Below are 24059 nucleotides of genomic sequence, written 5' to 3' on the forward strand. Positions count from 1 at the left end.
GTAATAGTTCCCAATCCTTGGTCACAGTTCCCAAATATTGTCAAAATTCGGGAACTAAATATCTTTAGTTGTCGAAACTAATCCTTTTTCTCAGTGCATAGTAGTGTTGTTTAGAAATTTGAGTTCAGCTCAATAAAAGAATTTCCAGACAACACCACTCTGTAACTGCCAAAATGTATTAATCTATACAAATATGCAAGTTGTATGATCCCTACTAAATAGCTGTCACTTGCGACCATTTGGCTACTTAGCACACCAGATATTCTCTTAAGTTCCTTAACCCACTTATTTTTTTGTTGAATGGTATCCAATTTTTCCTTGATTTTTTGCCCAAGTTCACCCTGCACACGTTGAATAGTAGTAACAGCAATCTCCACAAGATGCACTTGTTCAGCCAACGATTTTTTTCGTTCTAATTCAGTTATTATTCCTGACAAGAAGCTGTAGTTTGCATTGATATAGGCTAACCGCTTCAATCTAATTTGAAGCTATTGTTTTTTTCCCTTTAAATATTGAATAAGCTCACTATCATTTAGATCTGAAATTCCTTAAAATGCAGGCAATAATATTTTGCCGCCTCTAACCAGGTTCCCTATCTCGTTAATATTGGCTGTGGCGGAAGAGCGATATTGGGATACATGGTCCTAAAAGCTTCAACGCGCAAAGCAGATTTTCAAAATATTTTTTCCCATTCGATATTAAATCGTCAACATCAGTGAAGCGAGCTCTTACATCTTCGGCCACTCGGTGCATTGCGTGCCAAACAAGTAACGTGCAGTAACTTTGTGCCTTTGCTGATTATACCATATCGAAGCCTAACTGCCAAAAAAGCGTATGCGACACATTTTTCAAAAATTTTCCTTTTGATGCAGAAATGCCCGTAGGGCATCTAGATGCAATTCTGCATCAAAAAGAGAATTTTGAAAAAAATCGCGCTTACGTTTTATTTGACAGTTAGGGCTCGATATATGACGCTGTGTCAGAGACATTAAAAAAATTTTTGACGAAATCAGTACCCAATAGTTGCATTGAATCAGCGAATGCTCTTGCAATTGTGAATTGTTCTAGACAAACGGCGTTTAATAAAAAATGCAATTGAGTGTGCTTTTTTGACAAAATATGCCTATATATGTATGCATTTAAGTAAAAATATGCACTAACAAATCGATGCCATCGTAGCACAAAACTCTTGATTCGCAACATTTGCTAATCTTTAAGTTCCTATAATTTACAAAAAAAAAATAATATGTAAATGCATAGAAATCCGGATTAGCTTTGACTATGTATTTATATTTTTTTTTTTAATTAACATGGCTTATTATATACAAAAATTAAAAAAAAAAAACTATAACGAATGTTGGCATTTTTTTATGTGGAGGGAAGTGCGCAACACCAACATTTTTTTTAGGAATTCTAGTTAAAAGTTTAAACATTTTTATGAAACAGTTCTTTTTTTTTAATTTTTGTGCAAAGTTTAAAACTTGGATTTTTATGGTGTTGTTAGTATACATAAAATAATAATCAAAATCAACATGGAAAAATAAATTCAAAATAAATAGTCAAAACCGTTCAATATATGGGTGAACTTATAATTATGCCACGTACTATATGATATTGTTACGTTATTTAACCTTGACAAAAAGGTTTTAAGTTTTTTTAGAATCGGGCTGTAAGTCTTCAATTGCTAATAGATATATCTGTGGTCATAAGCAATAACCGCCTAAGTCGACCTAAGAAAGAAAATTGTGTTTAAATAGTTTTTTCTTGAATTCTGTACATTTTCATGTACGCCCACACTCATTTCTTGTTCTTCTTTGACATAAATGTCTCCATTGGTTTAATTTAGTATTCATACATACATACATACATACATACGTAGTTGTGTTTTTTTTTCTTAAACCGCTTCGTATATAAAATTCATAAATATATGTTTCTTCATTTATTTATGTGTTTCCATTCATTTTTACATCAGTTGTTCTTTGTTCTCTTCTATGTCTTCTTCGATTACAGATTATTTCGTATAGATCGAATATAGTAAGAATTCAGCAATAATAGCATATCTACAAAAAATTACATAAAACATCGTCCAATAATATCAACCAGAGTTCAACATACAACACTACATCAGTAACAAAAAATAACCCAAAAGCAATACCATACAGTTGCACCCACGACCATCAGAAAAGCGGAAAGGAATATATATAAGCGATAAACTTGAATATCAACAGATTGCGCATTATTACTAGAATTTTGCATTACTACATCCTTTGAGGCTCGACTCCTGTTTGGAAAGCAGCACTTTTGAAAATGTTTATTGAAGATGACGCACAGTAAGTAAAATAGAAATAAATGTATTTCGTAGCTCAATTTCATAGCAAACATAACTATAATTTTTAACATCAAATTCATATTTTTAGTTTTACATGCTATTCCATATAATATTTGTGTACATTAGGGGGCATACTCTACATACAAAAAATTTATACGATTTTTACATCGGAATTATAAAAATTTGTATATTTTAAGACTCCTGCCAAAATATTGCAGAAATATATTAAGCGTGAGCTGGGTCGATTTGAAAATATTTACCTCCAAAAATCGAGTTTTTTTTTATAAATAAAGTTAGTTTTTAAAAATATTTTTCCCATAAAATCGCCTCAGATGATAGAAGAGTTTAAGCTAAAAAGATCTGCATAAAAATGTTTAAAAATGGTAATAACGGAATCAAAATACACTCTGCGATTTTTGGAGGCATTTCCAAATCGGTCTACCTCATGTAAATCTTAACATTTTTTCCGAAATATTTTGGCATAAGACTTAAAATACATGTAATGAATTTTATAATTTTCAGTGATACACCCTAATGTACATATTTGCGGTACATTCAAGTTCATCTGTTGTTCGGTTGTTGGTGCCATGGTCACATGTTAGCCCTTGTGTGGTTGAATTTTATTTTTAAAACATTTTTTATTGTTGTGCTCATTTTTGTAATCTGTTTCACTTTATAAGTTTTTAGCAGTATTGTTTATATTTAAATTTATATTTGTCAACTCGCCATTTGTATAGGACCTTTTTCATTTAACGGTGTCTGGAATTGTGAAAACACCATAAAAGTTTGATTCAATCACACCTAAATTGTGTTCAACTTCATATGCATGAAATTGTGGAAGAGTAATCGCATTTTTCGTAGTTTCTCGAATAATTGTAAAATTTTTGGGACAGATTTTAAGACCTGTTCTGGCTTTCACGGAATTTTGCACATGATTTCGTGGCGAAATCATTCGAATTGTTTTTCGCTGCTCTGATCTTAGTGTGATTGAATTTCAGTTCGCTAAAATCAGAAGCACACAGTACGCACAGATTGAAAAATCCGCGAAAGTTTCACAACTAAAATACAAGTTTGAATTTAATTAATAAAACGCACATCTACGGGCTACGGTCTTTAATTTGAACTTTCATTTTTGAAATTCGAAAGATTCGTTTTCTTTTCTCGAAAAATATTTACTTTTATGGCAACATTATCAGAGTTCAACATTTTAAGCAAAGAGCACGCAATATGCACGTGAAGATGCTGAGAAAAGAACACAAAAAATTGACAGCCCTGGCGCAGGGCAGAATAAATGCACCATTATTTCGAGAAAAGAAAATGTTATTAGTTAGATCAATAATATTTTGAAACTTAAACTTTAATAAATCTCTTTCGATTGCCACCCACATCTTAATATTTCATAAAAATTGTGTATAAATTAACTAAATTCGACTTTTCAAACAGGTGAAAATCCTTTTTAAAAGTATTTTTAAACTAAATTCTTTCTAAATCTCTTTCGCCTGACATTGTGATACAAATTATTTCAATAAACTGGTGAACTAAGTTGAATTTGATTGTTCAAACACGTGATAATCCTCCTAAATAAAGGTAAAAAATAGTATTTAAACCCATTTCGATTGATAGCCGTCTTTTAATAATTGATTTAACTTATTAAATAATTTAAATTTAACTTTTTGAATAGATGACACCCATAGTTCACATAACTTTTCAAACAGGTGGCAACCCTCCTCAAAATATTTTCAAACTAAACGCTTTCGTCTAACACCCATATTGCTAAACATACATATGGGGCCTTGAGGGCCAGAGTAGCCTAACTGGCATTTCAAAAAAAGTTGAGGTGCACCTTAAAATGCATAATCGAAACGGTAATAGCCCGCGATATGCCCTTTTAGATATCTTTTACTATAATATCGATGGCAGAGTGGAAGATCGACCTATCTCGGCAGCCAGTTCGAAAACGCTCTCAATAAACTTTTCAAGAGCGCCCTATTTCAGAATTTAATTGAAAAACACCCTTCGCGTATTATATATATAGATAGTTAGATAAGAGTTACTGTAACGTTTTATCTGATCTGAAACAATGTTTTATTCAACCATCACAAGCAAATAGCTAAATCTTGGTCAAATAAAACGAAATTAGCTTATTTCCAATGTTAGCCTAATTTTGACAGTTGTTTGACTGCAAATAGTGTCAAAGTAAGTTTTTGCCTCTTTCTGATTGGCTGAAGGAGAAAATTTCTGATGCTGAATGACAATGCCTCTTGTCCAAGATACAAGCCAAGATAGCTTTTCATAGGCCAATATAATTATGTTGGGTAAGTCCTCCATACAAAATAAGCTAATAGCTTAAATTTCTGGACAAATAAAACATGGCTAATACTGTTCGCTGTAATTCCAAAACGAGCTAAAACACCAGTGAGTCTGTGACGGAAAATTTAGACTCGTTTTTTGAGATTAGAAAAAAATTTTTACGTAATGGATCAAAACGATCTTAAAGTCTGATATATCGATGTTCTCTTTGCCAAAGTTCATTTTCCTCAAGTACCCCGTTCGAGTAATTATCCATCAGTTTTAAGTTCCTACCATGCTAACATACCACCTTAATGTCAGTAAATTAATGGCCTTATTCATAAAAAATAAAGTAGGTTGAAAAAACTTAATAAATTGACGTTTTCATATATTTTACAAGCTTTTATTTAACTTGCTCTGTATGTTTGTTTGTTAGGGGCAAATCTTGCAATCAATTTTTGACCAAATACCCGATGACCTAGAGACTTGAAACTTCACAGTGTGCTCAGAACCCAATGACAATGCAATCCGATAGGTGGCGCAGGAGTCGAGATATTTAAAAAACCACGTATTTATAGTCCGATTTGGTTCATATTTAGGACGTATATTAACTACATTAGAGGGAATAACTCCACTAAAAATTTTGCCGATAGGTGGCGCACGAGTCGATATATTTGGTGAAGCAGTATTTATGAACTGTGTTCGTTTATGTTTAGAAAGCTTGGTTTAAAAACATTTGTTTTTACTAGTAACTATTTTAAATTAAAATATATTTTAATTTATAAACCTTTTTTAAGCTACTTTATATATTATGAATAGGGCTATAAAGCTTTAATCATTAAACTTTTGCTAAGGTACTATTTCAAATTCAAAGTTTAAAAAGACGACCACTTTTTTTGAAGTTACTTTGCAAAAATACTTTAGACTAAGGGGCGTGCGGGAACTTTTGTGTTTGCTACTAAGATGATACGGTCCAATGTACACATGCACATACTTAATCAACATCAAACATAAAATAAATTAGATTGATAAAGCTAAATTAAATACATATTTGGACTCAAAAATATGTATGTATGCTTATAAAATAAGAAAAAATGCTGCGATCACGCCATATTATGCTCTAAATCTAAAGTAAAAACACATACATATGTATGTACATCCCTACATAGTACATACATACAGTGGTCGAAATAATTAAAGCCGCATCACATTTCGACAAGTTTTAACATATTAGTTTTGTTGTTATTTAATTTATAAAAATATTGTTCATTCTTTAACAAAATCCGTGTAAGCCCAAGCTTAAAACTTTGTGCAATAATTAAAAAAAAAAATCAAAAAACTTTCGTAAAAATGTCCTAACTCTTATAATTCGATTTCCTAGAAACATTCTGAGTATGCAGTGTTGTAGCCCATTGCATTCTAGTAGAATAAAGTACAAGTTTCAAATGGCTAAAAATTACGTTTGATTGTTTAGAATTTTTCTTGTCCCATCTCTTCCATATAACGAATACACACAATTTATTTTTGTATGGAAGAAAACCGAAACATCTTGGACAAAATTTTTACAAAGGATTGTTGATTTTTTTTTTGTAATTTTTCACAAAGTTAGAAACTTGGATTTACACGGATTTTGTTAAAGAATGAACTATACTTTTTATAAAGAAATAACCAAAATTAAACAACAACAAAGATAATATCGTCGTTTAAAGTACAAAACCGCGTATCGTCATTCTGCAAAACCGCGTAACTGACATTGGCTGCCAAAAATTGGATTTGCTCACAAAAGCTCTTGGCTCAATCCTTATCCATTCGTCCTGAAATATACTGCCCACTCTAGAAAGTAATTTCTAAAACTTAACAAACGCGGTTTTGCATTTTGCCGATACGCGGGTTTGCATTTTGTTGATTCGCGGTTTTGCACTTTAAACGACGATATGTTAAAACTTGCCAAAATGTGGTGCGGCTATAATTATTTCGACCATTGTATGTATATGGGCAAATCTAAAAACAGGTAACCTTTGTGTTATTTAGCTTTATTTTCATTGTTGTGAACTATATCAAGCTGGTTGCTCTTGGATAATTCATAGACATACTTGAAGCCTGAACAATTTTTTATCAGTTTGTTGCATAACTTTTGAGTTATAGATGTTTTAATTAAAAAAAAAAATATTAAACACAAGTGAATTTTTTAGATAATTTTTAGGAGGGGAAGAATTAATTATGTCATAACTTTTGAAGTGCACCATATACTGGTTTGAAATTTTATGTGTAATTAGTATTTATGTGTACACTTCATATGTAGTTAGTAACTAAAGTGTGTTTTAAAAAATAACTAAATGACAAGTAACGAAAAATGCGTAACTCTACTTTTCACAATTTTGAAAATATTCGGTTTATCGCGTATAGTTTTGGAAGCATTTAATTTTAAAAACTGTTTAAGTGTGTATTATATTCTACAAACAATTACGAATAATTTGATACCTTAGCAAGAGGTATACTTTCAGAATAAACCAACTTTTAAATATAAAATATTCTGCGATCTTTGTTATATTATTTATTGATTTATTAAGAGATTACGAAAGAATCATATATAAAACATATTTAGGTGTGCCCACAAATTAAAAAATTAAACTTTTTGTTTTGAAAGTGTACCTGTTTTTTAGATTTGCCCATATGTATAAATTTTTGGTTGATAAGAAATTAATGCTGGTTTGTTGAATTAATCATAGCTAAGATTTTGATACAGACAGAGTTCTTCCAAGCGTATTTCCTACAAGTCCTGCAATGATTAACCTATTATTACTGATAGCAGTATCTAAAAAGAAACTGCAAAAAAAGTGAAAGGAGGGAAGAAATTAAAATAATTTATTGAATAAGTGCATTAAGCGAACAAAGTAATAAAATAAATGCCGTAAATTTATCGACGAAGCGCTTTATCTACTGACTGATTTTTGTACGAAAATAAAACTTCAGCACAGATAAGTTCTTTAAAGTATTTATTACTTTTATCGATGTGTTAAGTCCTAGTTCTTGTTGTGTTGTGAACTGCATTTTTGCTACCAAGCATACCTTATCAGATCTTTCTTTTAATATGCTTTACTCGATTTTTATGCTTTTGTTTTTATAGCCCTGTTTTGCAGGTGCGTAGTTTTATGTTGCAATCTTCAATGAGTGAGGACCGAGTATTATTGTTGCGAAAGAACATACGTATATGCATTATAGTCTGTAGATTAGGAAACTAATTATTAACTGTGCAAAGTACACGAGTTTTTAACACAATAAAAATAATAACTGGCCAAATTTTATTGGGCTCAAAATTAGTATCGTATGTTCTTCGACCGGCATAACCTATCGATTTGTTGGTGTTTATTGTGGTCATATTTTTTATGTTGATTTCATTTTAACTTTAAGTAGAAATTTGATAAAAATGCTCTAGAGTTTTAAGCATGGATTTTATACAAGTACAAACTTAAGATATGTTTCAAGCACGACCACAATCGAAAATAAAAACTTTGTAAATATCGAAATCGAATCGAAAATTTGAAATGATAAGAAAATTTCATGATTTTCGATCCTTACTTTACTTTCGAGTCTTCCCTGCCAATCAATTTCCTTCCTGAAATGTTTTGATCTTTCTTTAGTGTGGTTTCAACTTCCTTCCGTTGCCTTTTAGCATTCATTTGACTCCTTCTATTTACTGGAACCTTTCTTTCTATAAATACTCTGGTGGTTGCACACTTTCTTTATCAAACGGTTCAGTCAATGGATTAGCGTTTGCTTCAATCAACCTTAGTGTTTAAATGGTTTGGGTTGCCCTGAAACGAAGTTAGGAGGTATGTAACTTTTCACAGCTCGGTTCAGTGCATCTGTAACTATCAGCAAGCAGATGAACTCGTTCTCCAAACTGTCAGAAGTTAAATTCACCATACATACCCTGCCTTATCCTGAGTTTCGACCTAAAAAAAAAAAAATCATCTGAAAATTTTTCATCCGCCCAAGGTAATTCATGGAAGCGTGAACCGGTTCGGGGAAAATGAAACTCATGATAAGGCTGACTTTTTTTATGTTTTTACGAATTTACTGTTTCCCCGTTTTGAAAGAGCAATGATGTGTCCGTCAATCGGTTGCGACATTCTATTTTCTATCAATCACCGTCAATGCTTGGCTCAAGCATAAGTGGGGTACTTACACTGAGGGAAAAAAATATTAAAATCAAATAGAAACGTAATTGATCTTACTATAAACGTCAACGAAAGTACTGTATATCGGTAAATATTCAATTCAATTACGCGCATATTAAAATGACCGCGTTCGTACTGAAAAAGCATCCGAGAAGTGAATAATCAAGAAAAAACTACAAAAAAAAAATTTATTTGCATGTTGCCTGCAGCGGAATTCGAACCCGACCATCTCCGGATACCAACAACTTGTGGCAAGCATCTTTGCGCACTCAGCTACACCCAGCCATATGAATTTGCTTTCAAATGTTGAATATCCATCAACACCACAGAACGCGATTTGTCCGGATAAATATGTATGTACTATGTATGCACGATTGACAGAAATTCTTGAGAATTCTACTCTCATTCTACCATTCTTGCTATGTGTGTATGTGTGTTTTGTCACCGCTCTCAGTGCGGCGCTCTGCATGCTTGGGGTGCGTATGTACACTTACATATACATACTCAGATGTGAACAGTCAAATACGTGCGTAATAAATTTTGTATGAAAATATTATTTTTAAATACGAACATTTTTAAACAACAATCAAATATAAAGTATTCATTTTTACTATGCATTATTTCCCTCAGTGTAGACTGTCAATCATGCTTAATACAATCGATTAATTTTCGATCAATACGGTTGGCCGCTTTAATTCATAAATATATATCGCCGTTTAAACTGACGTCACTGACTTTGGTGCAAAAAATTTGATTTGGTTACCAGAAGCTCCTGGCATCAAGCCTTAGCCGGTTATACAAAAATATCGATATTTAGATATAAAAAGTAGAGATAAAAGAGAGATTCGTTTTGAAATAAAACCTCTCCTGTAAAATTGGGACAGCCCCACTTACGAGGTTTTGCATTATCTTGATACGCAGTTTTTTACTTTAAACGAAAACATGTATGTATATATTTTGTTTGTTATCGATAACCTTAAAACTTAGCGCAGTACTCTTGTCAGTTAAGCAAGGTAGTAACCATAAAGATAGTGTTGACATTGTCAATGCTGTTGCGTACATATCGCACACTAAATACTACAGACTCAAAACTTAAAATGTGTACTACAATTCAGTAAGGCCCAGTTTTGAACCCCGTACCGCCCAATTTCCAAAAATTAAATTCTTAAATTTGTATTTTATTTGATTTTATTTGATATTTTATTTTTATTTTATATTTTTGTAATATTTGTTTTATATTCTTAAATTTTTTAACGACTTCCAAAAAAGGAGGAGGTTATCAGGTCGTCGGAATATATATTTTTTTTATTTAATGTATGTTACCGCATAACTTTGGCCTACGTCAACCGATAATAATTCTTTTTGCAACGGGAAGGTAGTATCTCAGAGATGGTCCCATACTAATTTGGTTTAGATCCGATCATTGGATCATTAAATATATACATATATATATTTTTTAAGTCGTTTTTTTGCTAAAAACTACTTGTATTTATATTTTTAAAACTTTACTTTTGTTTTAATTTTCATTTAATTTCTGAATTTTCATTTTATATCTTTAATTTTAATTTTTATTTGTTATTTTTAATCTTTGTTTGTATTTTTTTTAATTTAATGTTGTTTTTATTTTATTTTTATTTTTAATTTTTTAAATTTTATTTTATATCTTTTAATTTTTATTTTATATTTTTCTTGTTATCTGTATACTTTATTTTACTCTGTTTTATATTATTTCGTGAAAATTAAATTTTTTAGAGTTTAATTTCTATTAAAAAGTTCACAACTAAAATTGCATAAAAGAAACTTAAATTTTTTAAATAATATTTTATACTTTTTTAATTTAAATTTAATTTTTTAAATTGCAACTTTTTAATTTTAATTTTATATTTAAAAATTTTTATTTTATAGTTTTTATTTTATAGTATTTGATTTTTATATAATATTTGATATTTTTTGATTTTTATTTAATATTTTTTATTTTTTATTTTTGTTATTGTGCGCATTTCACATGTAAATTAGCACAATTAAGTACCAACGCCGATAGCAGCAAACTGATCGTGCAAGGTCTTCTACTTATCCTCCGCGCCGTTCGCAGCACTCAGAGAGAGAGAGAGAGAGAGAGAGAGAAAGAGAGAGAGAGAGAGAGAGACATCTTCAATAAACTTTCATTTATTGCACAGGAGATTTATACGAACTAAAGCCGGTAGTCTATACGCTACATATGTAAATATTCATTAATTTCAGTCGAATAGTAGACAACTCACTTTTCATACTTCTAACTCATATGTGTTAGTCAACTGCCATCGGTATTATATTTGAAGTTAACTATTATAATTTTCCTGGGTTAAACTCATTAAGTTCTTTTAAATAATAATTCATGCTAATGGCAGCTCATCCTCAAATATATTTAAGTTCTAGCTTTAAATTTATTGTGACAAACTAAGTTTTGCGGGTTTCTGCCATATAAAAATAAATTGTGTTCATTCGTTATATGGAAGTAAATGCGACTTGAAACTTGGAATGTGCTAAAATTGATTGGACTATAAAACTGCATACTCAAAAAAATTCTAACACTTCTGAGAAAAAAGTTTGAAATTTAAGTGAAAATTCGTCGAATTTTTTTGTAGTCTTTTACAAAGTTTAAAACTTGGGTTTATGTGGGATTTGTTAGAGAATGAACTGTGTTTTAATCGCAAGTGCTTAAAAATTAATAATTAGCATAAGTGGCAAACAATATCACTTTGAAATTGGGGTGCTATAGATATGGCCAATACTGTATACTTCTGTACTTGTTATTAATTAACTTCCCTCCTTAATTTATGCAGAAGGAATCCATACAGTAATTTATGGTAGAAAACTAATAAGTTTTTGGTATCTTTAATCTTAATTTGCATTTTGATCTCGAGAATGTCGGTTTTCTAACGAATTTTTTAAATTTTATTTTATATCTTTTAATTTTTATTTTATATTTTTCTATGTTATCTGTATACTTTATTTTACTCTGTTTTATATTATTTCGTGAAAATTAAATTTTTTAGAGTTTCATTTCTATTAAAAAGTTCTCAACTAAAATTGCATAAAAGAAACTTAAATTTTTTAAATAATATTTTATATTTTTTTAATTTAAATTTAATTTTTTAAATTGCAACTTTTTAATTTTAATTTTATATTTAAAAATTTTTATTTTATAGTTTTTATTTTATAGTATTTGATTTTTATATAATATTTGATATTTTTTGATTTTTATTTAATATTTTTTATTTTTTATTTTTGTTATTGTGCGCATTTCACATGTAAATTAGCACAATTAAGTACCAACGCCGATAGCAGCAAACTGATCGTGCAAGGTCTTCTACTTATCCTCCGCGCCGTTCGCAGCACTCAGAGAGAGAGAGAGAGAGAGAGAGAGAGAGAGAGAGAGAAAGAGGAGTGTGTGAATGAACGAAACGAAGGTGGCGTCGCGCACAATTTAAAACTGAGCGAATGCAAGTACATAAGTGACGTGTGTTGTGTTTTCGAACATATTTGGCGTGCTGTTATCAGTCGATCTTGCCGTCGTCGTTGCTACCGTCCTTTTCACAAATACTACCATCAGTCTTATCACCCTTTACTAATACTAGTAAAAGAGCACGCGACTCATGACTACTACTACTGCAAGTTGCACTTGTAGCTCTAAATTTCGAAAAAAATTTGAGATTACCTTCCGGACCCTATCAGTAAAAGAGTAAAAGTACTCAGGAGGCACACTAGAGCGCGTTTAATGAAATATTTTCATGTTTAATTTTTAGTTTAGTCGCATTTGCGGTGGCGTTTAGTACTTAATTACTTTTAGCCGTTCGTATTTTAGGCGTTGCTGTTATCAAGTGCCTCGTTGTTTTGCGCGTGTGCGTGCGTTGTTGTTTCTTTCTATTTTTTTGAAATTTTCCGGGCAGTAAGTTTAATGTGAATACAATAATTGATAACTGAATTGTTTTCGGCAGTAAATATTTATCATCAGCTCATCAATTATTTAATTTCCTACAAGATCAATGTACAATCAAACAGAGATCGTTGATCATTGATCGCTGATCGTGCGCCTTTAAAATGTGACTTTGGCACTTGATTTATTTTATAACTTTTAAATTTTTAATGTGTGACACTAATTTGTGCTTTCATCATATTTTTAATCTGCAGGATGGAGAGCTTTTGGGTGCAGAGTGCGATCGGCGCCATAAAGGTGCTCGCTTTTGTGTGTGACATAATCACATTGCCGGTATATTTGGTGTTGCAGCGACCATGGAAACGAAGAGAGGAGTCGCGTCGCGTCAAGGTGAGAGCAAAACAAAAATAAAATTCATATTACACATGCTTGTGATCTTTGAGTCTGCTACAAATTTACATTAATACATAGTTTGTTTAGACATTTACTACTCATCCGCCTTTGACATTAAATAAAGTCACTTTATTTTTATATATCTATTTTACTTGCGAAAACTTTTAATTGTCCCCTAGTGTAGTCGTTTTAATGAATTTCATATATAACATGTTCATTATCATAATTGGTGATTATCAATCATTTTTTTCACGTTACTTTAAGTGCATAAATGTTTTTGCTACTGTCAGGAAATCTAAAAGTAACTGACCATTGGCTAATTGCAGTCGTTTCCTTAGTTAAGTCGCAAAATAAGTTGTGTAAGTTGGAGTCTTGTAATGCGATATGTACTATGCAAAAATCGTAGTTGCTTGTTCTAGTGGTTTTTATACAGTAAAGCTTCGATAAAACATTAAACTCATTGTAGCAAATGTTTTTGAACAAATTACCTTTCTTCAAAGTTCTCTTCACAATAGCATACATAATAAAAATAGTATTTAGGTGCTTATCGAGCCGAGCTTCTCCTCCTACAATCTTACGCCGCCTCCGAATAGCAAATGACTTCTCAAGCTCAGAGGTTTGCCATTGCTTGCCGAAGGGCGACCGCTGTTAGAAAAAACTGTTTCTAATTTAGATGTTGCTCGGTTTTACGGAGTGCTAGTACGCACCTCTGACCACTCAGACACAGCGGCCGCATCTTCACAAATGTGCGCCAGATGTAGATGCTAAGATCATTAACTTGGTTGTCCAAAACCGGTTTCCACCTTGTTTTTTGGGGGTATCTATGTATAGGCGTTTTTTTTTTAAATCTTGATTTTTCGAATAAACCGGATTTTTCATAACATTTCGATAATAATTTCGACAGCTAGTGAAACTTTCTAGATTTTCGGAACTTTCCAGTTTGGGAGAATAAACGAAATTAAAAAGAAAAATAAAACTTAACCAATATTTACTTTCGCCCTTTTAAGTCTTTGTGTCGAAGTTTCACTGTACTTTATATACATATGTATGAACTTTATATTGCTGCTCATTTCACTAAAGTACTAAAAATTGTTTTCTAATGCTTAATAAAATATTGATGTGCTGCAATTCAATCTGAAAGACGCTTGTAATTTTCATTTATTTGACAGTTTGAAGTCCGAATGACATCTTCAATAAACTTTCATTTATTGCACAGGAGATTTATACGAACTAAAGCCGGTAGTCTATACGCTACATATGTAAATATTCATTAAATTCAGTCGAATAGTAGACAACTCACTTTTCATACTTCTAACTCATATGTGTTAGTCAACTGCCATCGGTATTATATTTGAAGTTAACTATTATAATTTTCCTGGGTTAAACTCATTAAGTTCTTTTAAATAATAATTCATGCTAATGGCAGCTCATCCTCAAATATATTTAAGTTCTAGCTTTAAATTTATTGTGACAAACTAAGTTTTGCGGGTTTCTGCCATATAAAAATAAATTGTGTTCATTCGTTATATGGAAGTAAATGCGACTTGAAACTTGGAATGTGCTAAAATTGATTGGACTATAAAACTGCATACTCAAAAAAATTCTAACACTTCTGAGAAAAAAGTTTGAAATTTAAGTGAAAATTCGTCGAATTTTTTTGTAGTCTTTTACAAAGTTTAAAACTTGGGTTTATGTGGGATTTGTTAGAGAATGAACTGTGTTTTAATCGCAAGTGCTTAAAAATTAATAATTAGCATAAGTGGCAAACAATATCACTTTGAAATTGGGGTGCTATAGATATGGCCAATACTGTATACTTCTGTACTTGTTATTAATTAACTTTCCTCCTTAATTTATGCAGAAGGAATCCATACAGTAATTTATGGTAGAAAACTAATAAGTTTTTGGTATCTTTAATCTTAATTTGCATTTTGATCTCGAGAATGTCGGTTTTCTAACGAATTTGTTCCAAATTATTTTGGATCTTTGATATTCAATGATTTTTTTTCAATATCCTTACATTTTTTTACCGCAATGCGAGATAAACTTATTTCCATCATTAGTTCTTACTTCTTTAGGAATACAGACTAATTTAAACCTAATAAGCGGACTAAATTCAAATTAAACCTTCACCTACCTTCCCCCATAAAATTGATTAAACGATAGACCAAATTACTTTGTAAAGAGTGTTCTTTAACTCCGATATGTGCTTTTTTGTACATCTTGACTGTAACACAAGAAAATGGTCGACTCAGGACTACAATTTATAAATTAAAGATCTTGGAAAAAGTGTAATTAAATTGATTGACATTTATGTAGTAGTTTTATTTGTGTTTTTAGTAATTTAAAATTGACATCTATTATAGCTTTCCTGCTAAAAAAAAAGAAAAAATAAAATAAAAGCTTGTAGGAGCATTATAGTGGCACATCCTAAATACACAAATAAATGCACCACATCCCAAACGTAAGACTTTTAAATATAGATATTAATATGGGCGAATACGAATCCAAAAAATTTTTAACACCAACTTTTATGGAAATCTATTAAATTCTTATGTTTTCATAACCGCCATATTGGGTTCATCATTTTAAATTTTCGAAAATTGTTTTTAGATTCGCGACCCTGAAAACCCTTCGATACAAAGTTTTATGAAAGTCTATTAACTTCTTATATCTTATGTCTGCCATATAGGATCCGCCATTCTAAATTTTTAAAAATTGAGTTTACATAAGTAATCATCGACCCCAAAAACAATGCGATTCAAAGTTTTAAGGAAATATATTAACTTCTTATATCTTATGGCAGACATAGGATCCGACATTTTGAGTTTTTGAAATTTGATAGCGTAATTGAAAGTTTCTCGTATCCTAGGAGTTATTAATTTTGGCTAAAATATGGACCTCCTGGGTAAAGACTCCTTTTCTTACGTGTATGATTAACAAGAGTTCAGAAATAGCCTTCGCGTTTTATTTCTTTGGTACACGATGACTCAAAAGACATGCTGCATTTCAAGTAGCGAATACATATAATGCAAAACTTCACTTTTGGTTGGTTTGGTTGAACACTTTGGGTAAAAATTTTGATAGGCAAAAAAATCCTGAGCGACAACGCTGCCCACAGATGTAAAAAGCATATTTAGGTTGTTCACACTTGCTTAGTTATCAGATTATCTGGTTATAAATCATTTTTCTGTAGTGTTTTTTTTTGTTGCAAACTGAATAAAAAATATAAGCACATGACCATATAACCTGATGACCAGGCAAGTGTGAACAAACCTCATTGAATTTTTTAGTGAGACCTGCGAGAGAAGGACCACAAGACACCCTTCGCTTAACAAACTTATTTTTAAGAATGGTAAAATGAACAATTGGATAACTAAACTCACATTAGGAAGTAATTGCTAAAAGTTTTTCATTTAAAAGTTGAAATAAATAAGGTAAGGACAAATTTGGTATTAAAAATTTTTAATAGCACTTAAATTGGTTTTTTATTACTGGTATTATTGTTTTTTTTTTCAAGATAAGAAGAACCTTGAAATTTGCTCTTTATCTACAATATAAATTCAAACATAGTTAGTATGTCCATATTTTTATTGGCTGTAAATTTGTTAAGAAAATTTTAATGGACTTTTAATCGCGCGACCCAGCAAGCAATACACAGAGCGGAAAAATACACACAGACAGGTAGTTAATTTTACACTTATTTACTTATGTATAAGGCATATAAATATAGTACATCTGTACATACATAATAGCTACGTACATATGGACATACACATACACATATATATGTACATTAGCGGGGTCAAAAATGCTTGTGAAAAAGTAAAGTCGGGATTTTAATGCCTATTTATTATTGTTCTATATCGAAAAACAATATATGCACCTCTCTTTTTTTATTTCGAAATCAAAAAATATTTAGACGTCGCTCAAAGCGCTTAAAGTTTTTCTTGTAATTTATATGGGGGAAAAAACAACTCTTCATGGAAATGGTATGGAATTCTTGAAAGTCAATATTTTTCTATCGGGAAAACGCTGTTTCTCCTCAGGGGACTTCCAATAATAATACCCACATGTTAATTTCAGCATTTGTAATACTAACGTTTCTATAGGGGTTCCACCATTGCATATTTTTTGGTTTTTTGGGACCTATACAAATATTTAATATTAATAACTCGCAAAAAAACATTTGTGTAGTCTCCTAAAGAGAAACAGACTTTTTCGATCGAAAATATCCATTTTCAAGAAATCTATATCATTTCTACGAAAAATTATAATTTTTTCCATATAAAATACATGAAAATATTTTTTTTTTCAAAATGAAAAAAGGGCTATATTTTTTTTTTATATAAAACAATCCTAGGAGGGAGAGCATTAAAATTCCGACTTTACTTTTTTATTGGACCACCCTAATGTACATACGTGTATGTATGTTTAAGTAAATATTTTGCCAATCATCGGTATAGTTTTTTTTAGCTGTGCTATTAGTTGCCCTCTCTCTCATTCGCTTTGTTTATTACCAGTTTGTTGTCATATCTTTTCCTATTTTGCTTTTTGCGCCAGGCTGTTCCAGTTAAAAAATTTGGCTCAGACACGGACGAGAAGCCCAGATATGCCGCGGACGACATTGAGGTTTTGTTCTCATTCATTGTTTTTGTTTTTGTTTTTAATTTGATCACCTCACACGTTTTTTTGTTTGCTTTTAAGTTGAATATCCTTAATTGTTTATTATTATTTTTCCTTTGTTGTTGGCTGCTTGCCTGTATTTACCCGGTATACACTGTGAATTGGCATTGAAATTTTATTAATCACTGGTTGTTTGTTGTATCGAAGTATTAACATCTTGAAGATGCCTGAGCGGAAAATTTTTTAACACGTTCAGAAGGAGGATAAAATCGAAATTTCCACGGAATGCGTTGTTATTATTTCTATTTATTCTTATTTATCATCAACAAATTTTTGTATAAAAATTTTCTTTTCCACTCTTTTGATTACAATTTTTCAATTTAATTTATTCATCATTAATTTTTTTGATTTTCGATTTGTTTTTTGAAGTTTTTTAATTTTGTTTTGAAGCTTTTTATTTATTTTAATTGTTTATTCTTTCAATTTTGTTTTATATTTTTAAATTTTGCTTTTAATTTTATTTTTTATTTTTTTTTATTTTTTAATTTTGTTTTATCTCTAAATTCTTGTTTTTTCTTATTTTATTTATTTTTTAATTTTTGTCGGATTATTTTTTTGCCTTGTTTTTATGTCCATATGTTACCGCATAACTTTGGACGACGTCAACCGATTTCTATAAATCTTTAAATTTTTAAAGGAAAGGTGGTAGCTCAGAGGTGGTCCAATACTACTTTGGTTTAGACCCGATCATTTGATCTTGACGAAATTAACGGTACTCTTAAATTTTTATGAGAATTGAAGTCGGTTTTGTTTTTTTTTTTTTAAATTAATTATTTTTGTTAAATTTTTTTACGTAAAACTTTCTTCGATTTTTTTTTAACTAAATCATAATTTTTTATTGAAAATATTTTTAAATTAAAAAAGGTTACTGCATCTATATCTTCAAAGTGTTAATTATTTCAATATTCTAGAATCCACATTAAAAATCTCCGATAAGTGTTTTAAAGTTTTAAGATCCCCTTTTTATTTGCTGTCAACCCTTGGACCCAAATGGTGGAAAAATTACTTTCTTAAACTATAAAAGGTGTTCTAAATATATTTATAAATATGTAAATAATTCTGTATACAGTGGCGGAAGAATAAATAGGGACCCGACATTTTAACAAGTTTTGGCTATTTTTCTTTTGTTTATTTAATGTTTCATTAGCATTAGTTTAATGTACATATGTATAAGAGTTTAGCTCATTATCTAGCAAAACCATGTAAGTACAAATTTTAAACTTTGCACAACAATTATGAAAACTCAACAAAGTGTTATCGAAATTGCAAACTTTCTAATTAATTTTTTAACGTTTTTAAATTAAAAAAAAAATGGTTTCCAGTTTCAAAAAATAATTTTTCCTCACACAAATTTTTTTAGAACATTCTTTGCATGGAAGAAAACGAGTAACAACACCTTCGTAGAGAAGAATTTTGTCGTTTAAGAGTTTCGTCTAAGAGTATAGTTGACCAATATGGCTCTTATGCATATGCCGCATATGACCCTATCAAATTGCCTTTACAATAAATCGATTAAAAAGTTGCATCCTTTTAGGCGAAACTCTGCGTTTCCTTCTTTATTGTTTTTCTGGATTGCTTTGTTTGCTCACCTTCGAACTTATAGTTTTTTCTCCAACACTGCTATTTAAATAAATGTCTACAAAAGTCATCTTACACAATCGCAACCCACAGAACCCGCCCTAACTGGCCTACTTCTGTTCTAATCTCTCTTCTGCCCTATTAAGTTTCCAGTTTTACTCAGTTCCTCCAAATTTTGATATTCTTTCAGGCGCGTGTCGTCAGCTCCGACGAACATTCGTTGACCTATCACACCATTGAGCCACCACGGGAAGTGCACGTAAAAATGCTGCAAAATAACATTGACACACTGGAAAAGATGTTCAACTATGTCGCCAAAGTGCATTCGAACAAACGTTGCTTGGGCACACGTCAAATCCTCAGCGAAGAGGATGAGTTGCAACCGAATGGACGCATCTTCAAGAAATACAATATGGGCGAGTATAAGTGGAAGAATTTCATTGAAGCGGATCGTATGGCTACCGCTTTTGGGCGTGGTCTGCGCGAGTGTGGACTGAATGCGCGTCAAAATATTGTCATCTTTGCGGAGACTCGCGCTGAGTGGATGATTGCGGCGCATGGTTGCTTCAAGCAGGCTATGTCCATTGTAACCGTCTATGCCACACTGGGTGATGAAGGAGTGGCGCATTGTGAGTTTACTGTTTTTTTTTTGTCTGTTTTCACTTTTTATAATATTTGTTTGTACTATTTGTTGTTAGGTATCAGTGAAACCGAAGTCACCACTGTGATCACTTCACATGAGTTGTTGCCCAAATTCAAACAGTTGTTGGATAAGTGTCCCAAAGTTGATACCGTAATTTACATGGAGGATCAGCTGCACAAGACTGAAACAACGGGATTTAAGAGTGGCGCGAAGATAATCGCTTTCTCGCAAGTGGTGCGCATGGGACAGGAAAGTAAATTTGGTGAGTTGGTAGAGTTGAATAAGAATTGTGAAAATACCAGAAGATGAGTATTAAATATTATAGCAATATGTATATATAATAAAAAAATAAAAACAAAAATAAATTAACTATAGAAAAAAATTAAGCAAATTAAGATTTAAAAAATTTAACCATTAATGAAAAAGATGCGAAGAAAAAAATTGGAGAATTAAAAAAATAAATTAATAATAACTTTTGTATGTATGAATGTATAATGAATAACAAACTTAATAACAAGGAAAATATAAAAATTTATACTTGAGTGAAAATAAAATACTTAAGTAAACAAAGAAAAAATATGTAAAGAATTGAATAAAAACTGCAAAAATATCATTTATAATAAAAAATAAAAAATTTAAGATACCAATATGTGAAAAAAATAAAAATAAATGGATACAAAAATATAATAAAAAAGTGAAAAAGTTAAATAAAAAATAAAGCGGAAAATAAAAAAAAGTGACAATATAACAAGAAATTATGTAAAAGAATAAAATAGAATAACAATAAATAAAAAAATTATAGGAGAAAAAATAAAATATAAAATAAAAAGTAACCAAATAAAAAAATTAACGGAAAAGAATTTAAAAATAAAAAGTAATAGAAACACATACATATACTTTGTACGGAAATATGAATTAAAAAATACTATGTGATACAAAAAATAATAAAAAATAGAAACACATACATATACTTTGTACGGAAATATGAATTAAAAAATAATATGTGATACAAAAAATAATTGGGCGATTAAGTATCATATTGTCTTATATCGTAAAATTTTAAAATCATAAAACAAAAATAATGATAATAAAATGAAAATACAAAAATAATGGTAATGGTAATAAAATAATATAAAAATAATGGTAAAAAATACTTATTAAAAATAGTAGAAGTCTTAGTAACGCGGCAAAATCCCGCGTGATGATGTCCGCAATACATAGCAATCATTCTCCCTTTTTTTTAACACTACAATAAAAAATAAACTGGTAAATCACGATTGATAATGAATTAATCTCAATTAAATAAAGAGCTTATAAATAAGAATTTTAAAAAATCAATTTTATTGATATACAAATTTGCCTTTTCGTCTCTCCTCTCTTAGAGAGCGTTCCACCCAAAGCTGAGGATACAGCCATCATCATGTACACATCCGGGTCAACAGGTACACCAAAGGGTGTAGTACTATCACACAACAATTGCATTGCCACAATGAAAGGATTCTGCGATGTGGTGGCAGTGCGACCTGATGATGTGCTAATTGGGTATGGTAACTTCCACCAAAATATCTTGCAGTAATTTTTCTAATCTATCCTAATTTTCTATACTATCTAAAAATACAGCTTCCTTCCACTGGCGCACGTTTTTGAGCTACTTGCCGAGAGTGTTTGCCTAATGACTGGCGTCCCCATTGGCTATTCTACGCCACTGACCATGATTGACACCAGCAGTAAGATTATGCGTGGTAGCAAAGGTGATGCGACTGTATTGAGACCCACTTGCATGACTTCCGTGCCGGTGAGTAAAGGACGGCTAAAGAGCACAATTTTTTGTTCCTTCTATGTAGATTTATTGCAAGTTTTATTGTGTGAATATTTTTATTTTCTCTCCATTATCTGAAAATGTATGGTTTCCTTTTCAGCTTATTTTGGACCGCATCTCCAAGGGTATTAACGATAAAATTAATTCAGGCTCCGCCTTTAAGAAAGCGCTCTTCAAATTCCTTTATCAATACAAAGTGCGTTGGACACAGCGCGGCTACGAGACGCCATTGGTTGATAAGTAATGAAATGAAATACAGATTAATATTTAATAAAACGTAAATTAATTTTCTCCTTTCCTGCCATACATACAGGCTAGTGTTCCAGAAAGTCGCCAAATTGCTGGGTGGACGCGTACGCTTGGTTTTGTCAGGTGGTGCGCCACTCTCGCCCGACACACACGAACAAATCAAAACTTGCTTGTGCGTAGAATTGGTGCAGGGCTATGGTCTGACTGAGACTACATCAGGAGCGACAGTTATGGATGGTAAGTGTTTTAAGTTAGTAGGCAATCGAAATCTTAAATCATAATCATTATTAAATTCGTAGCTCGCGATTTGACTTATGGTCGCACTGGTGCACCGCTGACGGTCTGTGACATACGTCTGGTCAACTGGGAGGAAGGCCGATATCGCATTACGAATAAACCATATCCACAGGTTTGTAAGATTTTGATATTTACATTTTAAAATAATCATAAATCGAAAATTACCAATGCGAATTTTAATTTCAGGGCGAAGTGTTAATAGGCGGCGATAACGTGTCCAAGGGTTACTACAAATTGCCCGGCAAGACTGCTGAAGATTTCTTTGAGGAGGATGGCAAACAATGGTTCAAGACTGGCGACATTGGTGAAATTCATCCAGATGGTGTACTTAAAATCATTGGTGAGTCGAACAGAACAATAGTTAAATTTTAATTAAAGTTTTTTCGGTAAAATTAGATCGTTATTTTGGATTTATATTTTTTTAATTATTTTTAACCGATATAATGGAGACTGCGTTTTTAATCCTTTATGATCTAAAAATCTGGAAATAACGGTTATAAATGATCGAAAAAATAAAAATGAAAAATAGCCATCAAAACTTGATCAAAAAAATTAAAAGCCATAAATAACGACTATTCTTGATCGAATAAATAAAATAACGGTAAAATTTTATCGAAAAAATAGAAATCCAATTTTAAGGTTTAAGTTCAGATTTTTATGGCAATATAAAGATCATAACCGTTTTTCATGTTTTTTTAAATCTCTTTTCGTTGCTTTTAATTTTGTTTATTATTTTTTATAATTCTTTTTTTTTTTGTATAAGTTTTTTATTTATATTTTGTTTTTTAATTATATACTTTTTTAATTTTGTAAATTTTAAAATGGTTCAAATTAAAATTTTATTATTTTTTCATTTTATTGTTTCTTTAATTTTGTTATTATTTCATTTTGTTATTATTTGATGTTATTCTTGAATTTAGTTCTTTTTTAGTTTGTTGTTTTTTAATTTTGTAATTTTATAATTTTGCTTATATTTTTATATCTTTGATTTTTTTTTAATTTTAATACTTACATTTTTAATAAGTAATTTTTTATTTTATATACTTTTCTATTTTAGTTTTTAGTTTTTAAGTTTATTTTTAGTAAATTTAATTCGGTTTTAATTTATTTTATTTTTGTTATTATTTTTGTACTTATATTTTTTCCTTGGCTTTTACTCATTTTATATGCCATTTAATTTTTCCACTCTGCTTTTATGGTAGTTTATCACGTTATTTTTCTTAGTTTTTCTTGACTTTTTTTAAGAATATTTTCTTAATTTTTTTATTTCTATTTATCTGCATTGCTTAATATTTTTGTTTTAGTTGTTTTTTTTTTTAATTTTTTTTTCTATCCAGAAGTATTTCATACTAACGCTCTTCTTTTCTCCTCATCTGTCTCTCTCAGATCGTAAGAAGGATTTGGTGAAGCTGCAGGCCGGCGAATACGTTTCACTCGGCAAAGTGGAATCTGAATTGAAAACCTGTCCGCTCGTGGAGAATATCTGCATTTACGGTGATCCTTCTAAGCAATTTACTGTGGCGTTGCTTGTGCCAAATCGCAAGCACCTCGAAGAGTTGGCCGAACGCAATAGCTTGAAGGACAAATCGTTTGAGGAATTGTGTGCAAGTGCAGCCATGGAGAAGGCGGTAATCAAAGAAATTGCTGAGCACGCTAAGAAATGTAAGTTAAAACAAAAC

General features: G+C 30.8%; 1 protein-coding gene across 8 annotated transcripts in view; it reads left to right on the forward strand.

Moving 5' to 3' along the window:
* Window positions 1-24059, forward strand: part of Acsl (Acyl-CoA synthetase long-chain) — a 57704-nt gene that overhangs the window by 33009 nt on the left and 636 nt on the right. For 4 of the 8 annotated variants that reach the window (XM_017624365.1, XM_017624340.1, XM_017624356.1 and 1 more), the window contains 11 exons: window positions 2011-2330; window positions 12970-13105; window positions 19563-20001; window positions 20071-20277; window positions 21398-21557; window positions 21636-21810; window positions 21935-22074; window positions 22148-22320; window positions 22383-22492; window positions 22567-22720; window positions 23767-24042. In XM_017624365.1, the coding sequence (XP_017479854.1) occupies window positions 2308-2330; window positions 12970-13105; window positions 19563-20001; window positions 20071-20277; window positions 21398-21557; window positions 21636-21810; window positions 21935-22074; window positions 22148-22320; window positions 22383-22492; window positions 22567-22720; window positions 23767-24042 (1993 nt within the window). In that variant the 5' untranslated portion in view covers window positions 2011-2307. Of the gene's footprint in view, window positions 1-2010; window positions 2331-12583; window positions 12728-12969; window positions 13106-19562; window positions 20002-20070; window positions 20278-21397; window positions 21558-21635; window positions 21811-21934; window positions 22075-22147; window positions 22321-22382; window positions 22493-22566; window positions 22721-23766; window positions 24043-24059 lie in introns of those variants that run through there. The other 4 variants (XM_017624378.1, XM_017624385.1, XM_017624371.1 and 1 more) reach the window with 2 other exon arrangements.

The sequence above is a fragment of the Rhagoletis zephyria genome, unplaced genomic scaffold, assembly GCF_001687245.7.
Source record: "Rhagoletis zephyria isolate East Lansing unplaced genomic scaffold, Rhagoletis_zephyria_1.1 Rzeph_scaffold_00057, whole genome shotgun sequence".
Lineage (NCBI taxonomy): Eukaryota > Metazoa > Arthropoda > Insecta > Diptera > Tephritidae > Rhagoletis > Rhagoletis zephyria.